Raw genomic sequence first — 17415 nt, forward strand, 5'->3', positions numbered from 1 at the left:
ACTGATCCAATTGTGTTTTAAATCTTTAAAAAACAAGTATCAGTACTGCCATCCCCAGTACAAAATGCATCTATCAAGGAGAGAGGCCTTAAGGATGCTGGAGCCTTACGAACTTAATAATTAGGCTGTCCATCACAGGGTTACCTTAGGCCAGTCTTTAGCCAGGTGTTTTCTCCTGAGAAAGAGAAGAACATGGCAATTTCTTTTCCTTATTTCCATGAGCTGTTGAGGGAGGTACAAATGGGTAAGTTCTGTTCTTTTCAGCCGGCAAAACTTTTTAAAAAAATGATTAATGTCTGTGCAGAAATTAATGTTCCCCTTTGTTGCGAATACCCAACTTCAAGAACTGGAAAGGGACAAACTTCATTGACTCAATGGCGAAGGCCTGACAAACATGCAGGCCATGTCATGGCACAAACTTATGTTCAGGTTCCACAGATTGTCAACCCTTCTCATCCCATGGGACGCGTGCACGAACCACCACATTTCTGTGGCACACCAAAAAATAAATGTATTACCAATCTGACAAAAAAAGTATAATTTTGATTTATTCACACCAGACAGCTCTTGTTGTGTTGGCTGCTGTCATTTTTTTTTTTTTTTTTGGAGAATCTAAGGGAAAAGAAGTCAGTGCCCCTGACTATATAGTCAGGAACTGCATATTTAAAAATTTTTGTGGCACAACAGTTGACAATTGCTGTTTCATTGTGTTGCCTGTGATATATATGTACAACTAATTTGGAAATGCATAATCTGAGTTTCACTAAGTCTCAGGTTTTAAGAACTCACCCATTAAAGGCAAAAGACACTCACCCATAGTCTGACCCTTATCTGTCCCTTAATTCCTTCTACAACATTCCCATTTTTCACCTAGCTTGTGTCCTGAACACTGTTAGCGGAAACTCAATGTGTCCACTCCTTCGCTGTTTGCAAAGCATTGTTAGAATGTTGATTCTTACATTGAGTCAAAATCTACCCTGCACTTCCACTCACTGGCATAAGCATAACTCTGAAGCCACATGAAACCGATCCAGATGAACTGGTTACAAATAACTTGGTCGGAAACAAATATTTTCAGGCCATGGTTTTTCATATATTTGTAATTTGGGCACATCCTAGACGTTAAATTTTCAAACATTTATCCAACTTTAAATATTTCTGTTCATTTTAAAAGAAATTTGCAGGGTATTTTCTATTATTTTATAATATTTCTAAGTAATGTTCTGCCTATTATATTCAATTTATTTATTTGGCAATGTTTTCACAGATGTCTTAATTTTTGCTCCAAATGAACTGAATTTGCTGAAAACAGTTGATAGAAAGTTCATGGCAATATTAATCACTGCATGTCTTCATCAGTTTTAGGTACATAAAGATAAATGTGTGTACACATGTGTCTCTGTGTATGTGCACATGTATATGTACATATATACATGTATATATGTGTACATACATATATACTGTATACACTCTAAAAGGTACTTAGTTATGTTATTTTAAAAAATAATTTTTATCCATAGACACTTATTCTCCATAGCCACACTCCTGCTATTGTTGAGTTTTAATATTTCCTTCGCATTTAAGCCTCTTTTATCCAGCAAAATCTTGATGCTTTCTGATATTATGTTGCCACCACTTGATAAGAGAGTCACCTAAAAAAAGAGTCGGGAGGCTACTGAGGAGGTGGGGCCTGTACACATCTGCCTCGGTTCTCAAAGCTGCTATTCAGTTGCTAGTATGTTGTTGCACTCAGGTCAAGCCTAAGTCATAACCATTCTGGAACTACTGTGGAATGGACACCTACGGACTTTTCTTCCTCCTCAAAATTTCTGACTCCCTTATTTGCATATGGGAACTACCCAATCCCCGCACTTAGCCAGATTCCTTCATTTGCAGGGAGGACTGAAATGGGAACCACACTTGTAAATTTAACCCCTACAAAGCCCTGCTTTTCTTTGTTCTCTTTGGAGCTCATTTAAGTTGCTGCCTGAACTCGTGCCCCCCTCAGGTGTGCACCTTCGTTTGATAAGTACTTTCTCTTTTTGACTGCAGCCGGAATCTCTTCTCTAGTTAACACTATCCAGGGGAGAAAGCCGAAGATAAACCTGAACCCCAAATGAAGGGATTAGAAACATTTAAAATTCTGTTTAAAATGTGTTTTAAAACCAAGTTCACCCACGGATTGAGTTCAGGCCCACTCACTTCTCCCTCCTTCCACACAGTGCTGGGTGGTGTGCAAGCTCTCACGAGCGACCAGCTTCCTCAACGTTTTCTCAACACATGAGCACAGGGTCAGGACTAGAAACTTAACAATGGCAATAGCAGTAATAGTGTCATTGTAGGTGCTATTTAAAATACTACATTCTATATGCAAACTCAGTAATTTCAGCAGAATAGAGGTTTTGTGCAGAACAGACTCTGCTCCTGTTTTTTAAGACCCAAGACTTGTTTTCTTAACTCTATGTTGGTTTACAGGGTAGGTAATAATGCTGAAAAGGCAAAAACATTGTCTGACTCAAGTAACTTTGTAGTAGACACAAAAATGATGTCTCAACAAAAACTGAAGGACAAATGCACCCACAACTCTGAGTAATTCTACAATATAATTCTACAAATCCCTTTTTCTGACATAATATACCACAAGACTAAGTTTGTCACTAGAATTTCAGCATGGAATTACCTCTTTAAAATATGTATAGTTTCAGGATATCTTAATATATAATTACTTAAAAATCTTAAAAAGAGAAAAAATTAATCCTTTATTTCTTTCTACCGATCTCCCCAAAGTTCCCATTAAGAATGTGCTGTCATTAGGATTAAAGATGGCAGAAGAGTAAGTAGAAGCTGCGCTAACCTCCTCCCAGGACCCAACTGGAATTACAACTAAATTGTAGAGAAAGCATCCTGAATAAACCAATTGAACACTAGCTGGAGAGAAGCCTTCTAACCACAGACAGGCAGGAAAAACCACTTCACCAAAACTAGACTGGTAGGGAGGGTGAAGGAGATGTGAAGGAATGGTGGGGGTCCCACTGGAGTTGCCAAAGTTCCAGAGGGACACTTCAGCAGCTGAGGGGTTCCACCTGAGAAGTGTGGGGTCTAAACCCCAAGCTGGGCTCCGCAGCAGACAGCACCAGAGCTGGGAAAAGAACCCACATAACATCCAGCTGTGAAAAGCAGAGCGGTTTCTGTCCACCAAGTAGATATGGCTATGGATGCAGAGAGCCTCTCAAAGGGCTAACACACAAAAATTCCTCTTGCAGCCACTTACCTTAGGCTCCAGCAGACAGAGCACAGACACATAAGGAAAGTCTGGGGCTTGTGGCTCAGGGGAGAGAATTGAAAAAACAGCCACCAGGATCCCTGTGCTGAGTCATCCCCCCATACTGCAGAAGCCATCTCTCTCAGGCAGAGCACTCCCTCCAAGTGGCATCAGCCTGAAGGGAAGCTATAGCCCCACCAGGAGGAATTACTCTGCCCAACTCTGTGGAGCTCAAGCTGGGATGCTGAGGAGTATACTTGAAGGTTATTTCAATGATTAAATTTAACAATTAGGGTGGATCTCTAGGAGACATTAGGTGACATTCCCCTGGGCCTGGTGCTGGTAAAAGATGCCTTAGTGGACAGCCTGGTTCTTTCTACACATACCCAGGACAAACAGAGGGAGCCACAAGCTGTGGATCACTGATAGCTCCAAACAGGCTGACCAGGGCCAGGCACAAGCAGTGACTGATACAGGACTGCACCAGAGTCTTGCAGGTCTACCCAATACAGAGAAACAAACACAAAGAGGCAGCCAAAATGGGAAGACAGAGAAACAGACTCCAAATGAAAGAACAAGAGAATCCTCCAGAAGAACAACTAAATGAAAGGGAGGCAAGTGATTTATCTGATAGAGAGCTTAGAGTAATCATTATAAGGATACTCAACATCATGAAAAAAGGCACAGAAACCATAAAAAAGGATGAGTCAGAAATAAAGAACATGATATCTGAAATAAATAATACACTGAAAAGAATAAGCAGTAGGTTAGATGAAACAGAGGACTGAATCAGAGATTTGGAAGACAAGGTAGCAAAAATCACCCAAGTAGAGCATCAAAAAAAAAAAAAGGAATTAAAAAGAATGAGAAATGTTTAAGAAACATTTTGGACAACATGGAGTGTAACAATAGCTGCAGAATGGGAATATCAGAGAGAGAAGAGAGTAAGCAATGTACCAAGAACCTATTTGAAGAAATAATGACCAAAAACTTTCTTAGTCTGGTAAAAGAAAAAGACACACAAGTCCAACAAGCACAGAGAGTCACTAACAAGATGGACCCCAAGAGGCCTACACCAAGACACATCATAATTAAAATGGCAAAGCTTAAAGACAAGGAGAAAATCCTAAAAGCCACAAGAGAAAAGCAGGTAGTTACCTTCAATTAGACAGTCATCTGATTTTTCAATAGAAACATTTTAAGCCAGATAGGATTAGCATGACATATTCAAGGTGATGAATACCAAAGACCTATAAGCAAAACTACTTTACCCAGCAAGGAAAGCATTTAAAATTGAAGAAGAGATAAAGAGCTTCCTAGATAAGGAAAAAGCTAAAGGACGCTATTAACACCAAACTAATACTGCAACAAATATTAAAGTGAGAAGGAGAAGAAGAAGGAGGAAGAGAAATAAGAAGAAAAAGAAGAACAAAAACAAGAACAAGAAGAAACAAAGAAGAAGAAGAAGAAGAAGAAGAAGAAGAAGAAGAAGAAGAAGGAGAAGAAGAAGGAGAAGGATAAGGATAAGATGAAAGGGGAGAGGAGGAAGAGGGGAAGAAGAAAAAGAAAAACAGAGGACAACAATATACAAATAAAATGGCAATAAATACATACCTGTCAATAATCACCTTAAATGTAAATGGCTTAATTCTCCAATCGAAACACATAGGGTAACTAAATGGATGAGAAACAAAACATATATATACACATATGTGTGTGTGTGTGTCTGTGTGTGTGTGTGTGTTTATTGGTCTATTGGCCTCCAATAGGCCAAAAGACCCATCTCTGGTCAAAAGATACACACAGATTAAAAGGGATGGAAAATATATTTCACGTAAATGAAAAGGGAAGAAAAGTTGGGGTAGCAGTACTTGTATCCAACAAAATAGACTTTAAAACTAGGGTTATAAGTGCTGGAAACAGCCTAAGTGTCCATCATTAAAGAGTGGAACAAAAAACTATGGTACATTTAAACAACAGAATACTACACAGCAGAAGGAAAGAAAAACTTCTACCCTTTGCGACAGCATAGATGGAACTGGAAAGTATTATGCTAAGTGAAATAAGCCAGGCAGTAAAAGACAAATACCATATGATCTCACCTATAAGTGGAACCTAATCAACAAAACAAACAAGCAAGCAAAATATAATCAGAGACATGGAACTAAAGAACAAACTGAAGTGACCAGAGTGGGGAGAAGAGATAATGGGGGAAGGAGGGGAAAGGGTCAAGTCAAGGAACATGTATAAAAGACCCATGGATGGGGGGTATTGAATGTGGGGGTAGGCAGGGCAGGGGAGAGTAATGGGGAAAAAGGGGGGATAACTGTAATTGAACAACAATAAAAATATTAGAAAAAACCTCAGGGCTATATAGTAAGAGACAAAGAAAGGCACTATATAATGATAAAGGGAACAATCCAACAAGAGGATATAACCCTAGTAAACATTAAAATACGCTATATAGGAGCTCCTAAATATGCAAAGCAAATCTTGATGGACATAAAGGGAAGATTCACAGAAATACAGTCATAATTGGGGATTTTAACACCTTATTGTCTTGTATGGATAGGTTTTCCAGACAGAAAACTCAACAAGGAATCAATAACCCTAAACAACATAATAGATAAAATAAATTTAATTCATATCTTCAGAGTGTTTCACCCTAAAGCAGCAGAATATACATACATTTCAAGTACACATGGAATGTTTTCTAGGACAGACCACATGTTATGACACAAAACAAGTCTCAATAAATTTAAGAAAACTGAAATCATATCAAGCATCCTCTCTGACCATAATGCTATTAAACTAGAAATCAATCACAAGGACTCTGAAAAATGTGAAAAGAAATAGAAGCTAAATAACATGTTATTAAACAATGAATGAGTTAACAATGAGATCAAGGAAGAAATAAAAAAATACCTTGAAACAAATGAAAATGAGGACACAATAATCCAAAATGTGTGGGACACTGGGGAAAAAAAATCCTAACAGAATATTATAGCATTACAGGCTTAATAAACAAGAAAAAGCTCAAATCAACAATATAACTTCACACTTAAAGGAACTGGGAAAAGAACAACAAACAAAGCTCAAAGTAAGTAGAAGGAATAAAATAATAAAGATCAGAGCAGAAATAAATGACAGTCTATAAAAATGATATGAAAGATCAATGAATTCCCTGGCTGGCATAGCTCAGTGGATTGAGCACAGGCCTGAGAACCACACGATCGAGGTTCGATCCCCAGTCAGGGCACATGCCTGGGTTGCAGACCAGTTCCCAGTAGGGGACACATGAGAGGCAACCACACATTGATGTTTCTCTCCTTCTCTCTCCCTCCCTTCCCCTCTAAAGATAAATAAATTAAAAAATCTTAAAAAAAAGATCAATGAATCCAAAAACTGATTCTTTTAAAAGATAAACAAGATTGACAAACTTTTAACCTCATTCATCATGAAAAAAAAAACCAAATAAATAAAATAAGAAATGAAGGAGGAGAAATAACAACTGACACCAAAGAAATACAAAGGATTGTAAGAAAATATTATGAGCAACTACATGCCAACCCATTGGACAACCTGGACATAATAGATACACTCCTAGAAACATACAATTTTTTTTAATCTAATCAAGAAGAATCAGAGAATCTAAATAGACAGACCACAACTACTGAAATAGAAGTGGTAGTCAAAATACTCCCAACAAACAAAAGCCCTGGACCAGAATGGCTTCACAGTTAAGTTTTACCAAACATTCTGGGAAGAACTAACACCTCTCCTTCTAAAACAATTTATTTTTAAGTATATTTTATCGATTATGCTATTAAAGTTTCCCTTTTTTTCTCCCTTTTATTCCCCCTCTATCCTACATACCCGCCCCCTCCAGCATTCCCCCCTAAGTTCAGGTCCATGGATTGTACATATAAATTTTTTGGCTTTTCTATTTCATATATTATTCTAACCTGCCCCTTTTCTATTTTATGTCTACCAATTATGTTTCTTATTCCCTGTACTTCCCCCCCATTTCCCCCTCCCCACTGATAATCCTACATGGATCTCCATTTCTGTGATTCTGTTCCTGTTCTAGTTTTTTGCTTAGTCTTTGCTTTTCTGCTTTAGGTTCAGCTGTTGATAGTTATGAGTTTGTTGTCATTTTACTGTTAATAGTTTTTGATCTATTTCTCAGATAAATTGCTTTAACATTTCAAATAATAAGGGCTTAGCATTCCTTTAACTTTACTTTATTTGGGAAGCACTTTGTGTGCCCGTCCATTCTAAATGATAGCTTTGCTGGAGAAAGTAATCTTGGGTGTAGATCCTGGCCTTTCATAACTTCAAATACTTCTTTCTACCCCCTTCTTTCCTGAAGGTTTCTTTTGAGAAATCAGCTGATAGTCTTATAGGTACTCCTTTGTAGGTAACTGTCTCCCTTCCTCTTGCTGCTTTTAAGATTCTCTCCTTATCTTTAACCCTGGGTAACTTGATTAAGATGTGCCTTGGTGTGTGCTTACTTGGGTCCAATTTTTGGGGGACTCCCTGGGCTTCCTGGATTTCCTGCAAGTTTATTTCATTTGCCACATTGGGGAAGTTTTTTTCATTATTTGTTCAAATAAATTTTTGATTCCTTATTGTTGTTGTTATTCTGGCATCCCTATGATTCAGATGTTGGAATGCTTAAAGTTGTCCCAGAGGTTCCTAAGCCTCTCCTCATTTTTCTGAATACTTGTTTATTCATTCTGTTTTGGTTGGATGTTTATTTCTTCATTTTATTCTAAATGGTTGATTTGAGTCCCAGTTTCCTTCCCTTCATTGTTGGTTCCCTGTATATTTTGCTTTATTTCACCTTGTGTAGCCTTCATTTCTTCCTTCATTTTGCAACTGAGCTCAATCAATTCTGTGAGCATCCTGATTAGCAGTGTTTTGAACTCTGCATCTGATAGGTTGTCTATCTCCTTGTTGCTTAGCTCTTTTCCTAGAGTTTTGAACTGTTCTTTCATTTGGGCCACATTTCTTTGTCTCGGGGCACCAGTCTGGATGAATATTTCTTTAACTCCCTGGTTGTCAGAGTTCCATGAAGTTTTCTATTCTAGCAGTTCTGGCTGTTTATTGTTTTTAAATTGGTTATTATCCTCCTCTTGGTTGTGCATGGAAGCGAAGTATTTCTGCTTATGCCTCCATCTTGGCTGGAATTTCTCCTAAGACAATTTCTAAACATTCACGTGGTGGTAAAGCTCCCAAGCTCTTTCATGAGACCAGCATTATCCTAATTCCAAAACCAGATAAAGATACTATAAACAAAGAAAATTACAGGCCAATATCCCTGATGAACATATATGTGAAAATCTTGAAAAAAATTAACAAACCAAATACAGCAATGCAAGAAAAAGATCATACACCATGACCAAGTGGGATTTATTCCAGGAATGCAAGGTTGGTATAAGATTCACAAATCAATAAATGTGATTCACTACATTAAAAAAATGAAGGATTAAAACTACATGATCATATTTATAGGTGCAGAAAAAGCACTGGATAAAATCTAGCACCCATTCATGATAAAAACTCAGGAAACTGAGAACAGAAGGAACCTACGTAAACATAATAAAGTCCATATAAAACAAACCCACTGCCAGCATCATACTTAATAGGCAAAAACTAAAAGCTTTCCCCTTAAGATTGGGAACAAGGCAGGGTTTTCTGCTTTAACCTCTCTTATTCAACATAATACTGGAAACCCTTGCCACAGAAATACAAGAAGAAGAAGAAATAAAAGGCATCCAAATGGGAAAGAAAGAAGTAAAACTGTCTTTATTTGCATGTGACATGATGTTATACATAGAGAACCCCTAAGATTCTACCAAGAAACTACTACAGATGATAAATAAATTCAGCAAAGTAGAAGAATACAAAATTAATATCCAAAATCAGCTGCATTTTTATATGCCAATAATTAACTAAATTAAATGGATATTATGAAAACAATCCCACTCACAAATGCTTCAAAAAGAATAAAATGCTTAGGAATAAACCTAAAAAAGATATAAAAGACTGTGCTTGGGAAATTATAAGACACTGAAGAAAGAAACTGAGGAAGATACAAATAAGTGGGAGCACACACCCTGTTCATGGTTAGGAAGAATTAACATCATTAAAATGTCCACACTACCCAAAGCAATGGGTAGTATGGGCAATTGAGTATAGATTCAATGTAATTTCTCTGAAGGTTCCAATGATGTATTTCATAGAACTAAAACAAATACTTCAAAAATTTATATGGAACCAAAAATGGTCCCATATGGCAACAGTAATACTGAGAAACAAGCACAATGTTGGAGGAATCACACTAGCTGATATCAAACTATACTGTATGGCCATAGTAATCAAAACAGCATGCTACTGCATAAAAACAGACAATTAGATCAATGCAATAGTATAAAGAACCCAGAAGGCCCTGGCTGGCATAGCTCAGTGGATTGAGCACAAGCCTGCGAACCAGACGATCGCGGTTCGATTCCCAGTCAGGGCACATGCCTGGGTTGCAGGCCGGTTCCTTGCAGGCTAACTACCAGCAGGGGATGCACAAAAGGGAACCAAGCATTGATGTTTCTCTCCCTCTCTCCTTCCCCTCTAAAAATAAATAAATAAATAAAAATCTTTTAAAAAAAAGAACCCAGAAATAAACCCATACTTTTATAGTCAATTAACATTTGACAGAGGAAGGAAACACATACAATGGGCTAAAGACAGTTTATTCAATAAATGCTGTTGGGAAAACTAGACAGACATAGGCAGACACGTGCAGAACAATGAAACTATACTACCTTTTTATACCACACACAAGAATAAATTCAAAATGAATTAAAGACTTAAATGTTAGAGCTTAAACCATAAAATCCTAGAAGAAAACATAGGCAGCAAAATTTTGGACACTGCTTATAGTAATATTTTATCAGATATATCTCCCCAAGCAAGGGAAACAAAAAAAATAAAATAAAACAAATGCGACTACATCAAACTAAAAAGTTTTTGCACAGCAAAGAAAATCATCAACAAAATAAAAAGACAACCCACAGAATGGGAGACCATATTCACCAGTACATCTGATAAGGGATTAGTGTCAAAAATTTAGAAAGTACTTAGAAAACTCAACACACAAAAAATAAACAAACCTATTAAAAAATGGGCAAAGGACCTGAACAGAGACTTCTCCAAAGAGGACATACAGATGGCCAGTAGACATATGAAAAGATGCTCAATGTCACTAATCATTAGAGAAATGAAATTAAAACCACAATGAGATACTACGTAACACTAGCCAGAATGACTATCATCAATAAATCAACAAACAGCAAGGATGTGGAGAAAGGGAAACCCTTTTGCACTGTTCTTGGGAATGTAGACTGGTGCAGCCACTGTGGAAAGCAGTATGGAGATACCTCATTAAATTAAAAATGGATCTGCCTCTTGACCCAATGATACCACTTTTGGGAATACATCTGAAGAAACCCAAAACATGAATTCAAAAGAACATAAGCACCTATGTTCATGAGGAGGAAGGTATAAGGAAGCTAAATGGTGATGGAAAAAAATACAATAAAAAATAATAATAATGTGCTGTCCAAATGAACATTCCAAACATTAGTTCCTATTAGTCTACTTATCTGATGTTTACCATTTATTTTCCATCACAATTATGGATGTAAGTTTATTTTAGGATAGCATGAAATTTTTAAAATGTACATGGTGGCACAGAGGAGAAATGTTTATTTTCCTCTTTTCCTTTTTTTATACTAGACCACTAACAGGCATCTTTTTCACTTTGGCTTCAAGTTTTTGACCTTAGGATCTGAGAGCAAAATTAAATAAACGCTGTTAGTCATTTCTGACTGTGGTGATTGGTTACCCACAATTGCTAGCACCACCAGGTCAGCTCTGCAAGGGTAAAGCCAGCCCCGTCTGCTATGGCGGCACCCGTTGCTGAGCAGGCACAGTGGCCATTTTACTCCTCTGAGCTTGTCCCCAGGACTGGAAATCACTGAAAAGCAAGAACCTAAGGTGACTAACCGCACCCTACAGCCACAGGCAGAAGATAACATTGGAACAAACTGCAGCCTTCTATTATGATGCCCCCAACAGCCTGGGGCCTCACAACAGCAACCCCCCACCCCCACCCTTTTATAATCCAATCACAATTCAATAAATGCTCAAAGACCCCACCCCTCAATGTTGGTGTATCTCTCCACATCATGCCCCTCTCCTTTCTTGGAGAGTGAATAAAGTCTTTACTCTCTACACTTTATTCTCTGTGAATTCTTTCACAGCCCACATCGCTGACCATCTTAACAAGTTCTGTGTGAAATAACTGGAAAATGACTGTGGCCATAAATAACTATCACACCTGCCAAGAATGATTATCCCAATAATGCTGCTTTCTAAACGTAGCATGTTCAGTGGAAACATTCTCATTTTCTACCCTCAGACACCATTCTAAGAAAAAGCAACCGAATGAGCAAATAAAAATAAATTAAATTGTTGCTGGTCGCTGTGATTAAGTGTTCAAATCTGAACTTCTAATGCTTGGTAAATATAATCAAAGTGGTCCCTTTCTAGGTCATTTCCAGTACTCACTGCTGCACTGTTTTTGTTTACCACCATTAAATATGAGAGATGGAGTGTGAGGAGTGAGAATTTGGGAAGATGCACATGAATTTCTAACTTTGGAGGGGGAAAAGAAGTGGGGAGCAAGAAACAAAAGAAAAGCCATTAAGATAGGAAAAACATTAGAGTGTATTTATTTGTTAAAGGTGGCTCAAAAACTGCCCTGGCTGGTGTAGCTCCGTGGATTGAGCGTGGGCCTTTGAACCAAAGGATGGCGGTTCGATTCCCAGTCAGGGCACATGCCTGGGTTGTGGGCCAGTTCCCAGCAGGGGACGCACGAGAGACAGCCATGCATTGATATTTCTCTCCCTCGCTCCTTCCTTTCCCCATTTAAAGACAAAGAAATAAAATCTTAAAAAAAAAGATGGCTCAAAAATAAAAAGGAATTAAAAAGGTCAAGCTATCAAGAGTTCACCACAGGAATATTGTTATAACATATTCACCATTATTAGGAAAGACGGGAGAGTAGTTTGATGTTTCCAAAATAAGAACTAAGTACAAAGTGCCAAAGAAATGTGGGAGGTCCCTCTGAGATGACTACGCTGGAAAACTAAATTGCTGCATTTTGCAGTCTCTCTGTTAGCATCCAACTTTTATTCCCCCATCATCATTATGTAACAGTTGCTGAGTTTCTGACTTTTGTTTGTGTCCTGTTATTCAAAAACACCACACCAAATTGGTCAGTTTACATTGGACACTGATCATTTATGAATAACTGCTCAAAGTTCTAGTATTTCTGTCCCGAGAACCTTAGCTCCAGGCTGGCGTGGCCCCAGCAGCCTCGGCGGGACAGCAGGCGCCCCCTGAGCACCTGGTGGGCAACAGATGGTTGGGCGCCCAACTGTTCCACACGCCCAGGTGTCTTCCCCAATCGGTCATGTTACATTTTTTATTCGCGAGATGCTGCATCTTCTAATATTGAATAAAGTGAAATACTAACCCTTCTAACATTGACTAATAATGGCAGCAAAAATAGCATCTTTATTCGTTATTATTATTATTATATAATTCCCTCCTTAAATTTTGGTCATTTCCATGTGACAAGCAAAACTACAGGTGTATGGTTGCTTTTGTGGTTTTTCCAGGAACTCCTGATGGAATATATCCAGTAATATTAATACCACCCATTAATGCCAGAATTAAAATACACTGTACTGTACTTAGCACAGAATGTAGTGTCTATCCTTTTTTTCTTCCCCTCCTCCCAGATTTCCTGGCTCTAATGTCTGGTTACACTGGAGTCTCTCATATTCTTTTCATTAATGAAATACTAACTAAAACTAACCCAAAAGCTAAGTATAACTTGCTAACGTTACTTTCCTTCTGCCTCTGTCACTCTTTTTAATTTAATTTTTTTTGCAGGGTGGGGGGAGAATTATTGAAACCTTTGTAAGAAAAGAAGTTATATTTAGATAATAGAAATTTTCTATCAAAATATTTAAAAATCCAACATCCCTTTATTTTTTAAAAATAATCCCTCCATTTAGGTGGGAGATCTGCATTGAGTAGTACAGGTATTCCTGTTTCTAGCCGGAGACCTCATTCCAACATAGGGAAATTTGATGGCAATTAATGTCCAACCAGACATTTTCTTTTGAGACATACAAGTGGCCAACTGACATTGAATGAATATTGGATATTTTAGAGGGTTTAAAATTAAAATGCTTCTCAGCCAATTAAATAATTCAAACTGATAAATATCAAAATTAAAAATCCATTCATTTTACTATATCCTGAGGCACTTATTTATTTATTTTAAACCTCAGAACTTAAAAAAAATATTTATTTATTTTTAGACAGAGGTGGTGGGAGCAAGAAAAAGAGGGAGAGAAACATCAATGTATGGTTGCCTCTTGCACACCCACAATGGGGACCTGGCCCACAACCCTGGCATGTGCTGTGACTGGGAATCGAACCAGTGACCCTTTGGTTCCCAGGCTGGCACTCAATCCACTGAGCCACACCAGCCAGGGCAAGTCAACACTTATTGAATACCTTCTCTCTGCCAATATCTCTACTGGGTGTGGAAATTGAAAGATGATTAGACATCTCGCTTGACATTGAGAAATTCACAAATTAATTACTGAAGAAAACAACTTATACTGTAATGAGATCAGTGATATAATGGTAAAAAAATTATCTAGTGCAATGAAAACACAGAAGAGAAAGCCATGAAGGAAAAAGTTTTCATGAGTTTACAACTTAAGTTCGAACTTGAAGGATGAGGAGAATTTCTCCAGGTTTAGATGGGATGGGGCAACGGGAATGGAGTAGATATTCTGCAATGCCAGGCAAGATCTGTGCTCAGTAAGTACAGGCTGAATGAACAAACACATGAAAGCATGAACCAATTATAGACAGTGATGTTCTGGCAAACCAGTTCTCTGGAGAAAAACAAAAACCCGATGTATGGCAATTGTTGATTTATGGGTAATAATATACTCTCACCATGGCCAGTCTCACTCTACTGACATGACATCGCTGACCACAGAGTTAGGAGAGAAAGTGCACATTGCACACGTGCCAGCCAGTGTGAGCCGACTCCAGCCCTCCACTGACTGTGCAGCAGTCTGTGTGTGTCTGCGGAATGAAGGAGTCTATAAATGAATGAATAAACAAACTATACAATTCCAGGACAAGGACCAATATGGTCAAAGGCATGAAAACCTGAGAAGCCTTCACCTTGCCAATTAAGAAGTTCTGCGAGAGGTACCAGGAGGAGAGAATGACCGGGGAGTTTGGCTGAATCTAGACCGCCACATTCTGGGGTCTGACTTTATTCAAATGTCATCACAGCTTTTGAAGAGAAGCGGGTACCACAACTAGATTTATGTTTTAGATGTGCGTTTAGCCATAATTCCATAAACATCTTTGCTTGTGTTAAAGTATGAAAACAAATGTCAATGGTTAAATGCTTACAAAAATTTTAATATGCAGAACAGCTGCAGCCTCCCTTTTAATAAAATACAAGAGTAAGAAATCCTTCAAAGTTCTTACTCTGTTGTTGGAAATTTTTAAAAAAATTATTTTATTTATTTTTAGAAAGGAGCAGGGGAGTGAGAGAAGCATTGATGTGAGAGGGAAACATTGATCGGTTGCTTCTCAGGGACTGAACCCACAACCCAGACATGGACCTTGTGCCCTGAACAAGAATCGAACCCATGACCTTTCACTTTGCAGGTGACACCCAGCCAACTGAGCCACACTAGTCAGGGCAGAAGTTATTTTTCATTTAATCAAAATTGATCCTAATGAAGCTGGGAGTCAACTGACAGAAGCAAAATGATTTTGAAGCACAGCATACATGCACACTCTAATGCAATAGAGAAGAAAGGTGAATTATATGACGCCTGACTGACTAAGTCACACAGGGTACAAAGAAATTATTTTAAAGGCCACCATCACACCCAGTCTTCTTCTGCATTACAAACTCTATGTCACAGAAATTTGGGCTTTTACATATAATATACATTACCAAAACGGATGTCCTTACTTTTTGAAACCAGCAGGTACTTCTCAAAACCAGAAGCCTTCCCTACAAATAAATCTTACCTAGAAATATTGTCAGGTGAGCAAGCAGAGATGCTGGTCTCCATGCTATCAGAGCTGTCTAGGCTCAGATTATCGAAGGCCTGGTCCTTGTAGCCGTGATCTGGGTAGTGGAAACTGTTCAAGTAGACATTTGATTCCGATGCTGTGCGGTTGTAAAATTCGGAAGATTTCTGCCTTTGTCCTTCACTCATCTGTTGGTGATTATACCCTAAGGAAAGAGCCATAAATATGTTACTGTGCCTCATTTTTCAGTGTTAGATTTTATAAGACTCAAACCAGCAACCCAAAACATCTGCCTATGAAACTTGGCCCCTGGTCTAGTTTGTTTCGAAGCCAAGAAGATCAAAGACACAGCATCATGCTTGGTGCAAGCAGGAATTTCAAAGTGCTCTCGAGAGTGATCTTCTTTTGCCAGCAGATCACTTGACACTTTCCTGTGCCAGGCCCACATCTCTGCACAACTCAGAGCGGTACAGCAGCACACACAGAGACGAAAGAAACCCAAAACAGAAACACAACTGCAGGCCCTAATTCCTCCCAAAATCACTGGGTTCAAGTCAAGGCAAAAGGCCTCCTAGGGATAAGCAACACCGGGGTCTCCGGGCAGCCACCTCCTCAATGATATTCCTGTTTCAGGGATCCTGGATCAGGCCGAAAGGAGCAAATGGATCACCTCGGGGTAGAATTTGAGGAACTTGTCACTCACTCATCATCACTAACACTTGTGATCCGGGTAAGAGCCAAACTGCACATTTTTCTCATTCTTTTTTTTTTTCAATTTCCTTGTCTGCCAAATACTTATTTAAAACATCCAAAGTCAATCATTCTTTCAATGACCGTACTCTTAGTTACCGTATACACAGTAAGTCCCAACATCATTGGCAGGTTCTTGGAACTGTGGTGAAACGAGCATAAGAAAACCAGTTTTTACCAAAGGCTAATTGATGCAAACGAGTTGAATTTCTACGGCATCTCACCAATGTCATAACAACGCGCCACTACCTGAGGACCTGCTCATACAGCTGTCTTCTTTTTCCACGTAACTGTCAGCTCTCTGCTAGGTGATGATATCAACTGCATGACAATGTAGGAACTGTTAAAATACAATGGCAGCAAAAGTGCCATCACTAAGGGGTGTTTCTCTTACCCTGGTACTCGGTCTGCTGCACATTAGGTCAGTGGTTGTTGCTAAGGCTTTCTCTCTGGTAGCTGATTTTGGGCATCGTGAGTCAAGCTATTTTTTCCCTTTCAGTTCTTTGTGTTTCATATACTCAGGAAGCAGGGGGCATACTGATAAACAAATTATTCACTTCATTTCAAAGATTTGCTCTAGCCAGTACTGCAGTTTGCATCATCTCTTTCTCCCTGAGTAAACTGACTGTCAGACCAACGAAAAGTTTACAATTGGGCCATTTGCATTTTGCTTCTTTTCTTGTGCTCTGCCCATCTTTCAATGAGGCTTTTAACTGGCCATGAAATGGCCAAAAAGCAGGCAAGGCGGGGAGAGAAGGTGAGTGATTCCAGACAGCTTCCTTTGCTGTGAATTAAACATTTCCGATTCAAACCAGAAGCCACATCCATGACACAAAGCATCACACACCCAAAGTTACTGTGAAGTGATTTTAGTTCTATGAGCAGTTTTCATGCACTAGTGTTTGAAGCAGTTTTAGCTCAGTGAAAATATGTTAGTTCAGATTAAGGCATTCTTGGGGAAAGTACGATTCCTTAATATAAAGTGTAATTATAAATACCAACACAGACACACACATATGTAAAAGCTATATAACACTTAGCTAAGGGAAGATGCTCACCAGGAGACATTAAGCAGATTATCATTAATTGCAGTGATCAATGCATAAAGCACTAAATGAAGCCAGTATAGTCATATGCGTGGATCATGTGCCTTTATTAAGGAAAACAAAGGCAAAATAATTCTTTAT

The 17415-nt window shown here is 38.5% G+C and overlaps 1 protein-coding gene across 11 annotated transcripts in view; it reads right to left on the reverse strand.

The window, feature by feature from the left end:
• Positions 1–17415, reverse strand: part of PHLDB2 (pleckstrin homology like domain family B member 2) — a 241536-nt gene that overhangs the window by 11274 nt on the left and 212847 nt on the right. For all 11 annotated transcript variants that reach the window (XM_037055380.1, XM_037055407.1, XM_037055361.1 and 8 more), the window contains one exon: positions 15476–15683. In XM_037055380.1, coding sequence (XP_036911275.1) covers positions 15476–15683 — 208 coding nt within the window. The remainder of the gene's footprint in view (positions 1–15475; positions 15684–17415) is intronic.

Source organism: Sturnira hondurensis, unplaced genomic scaffold (genome assembly GCF_014824575.4).
Source record: "Sturnira hondurensis isolate 20B ecotype Veracruz unplaced genomic scaffold, ASM1482457v3 Scaffold0000880, whole genome shotgun sequence".
In the NCBI taxonomy this organism is placed as follows: domain Eukaryota; kingdom Metazoa; phylum Chordata; class Mammalia; order Chiroptera; family Phyllostomidae; genus Sturnira; species Sturnira hondurensis.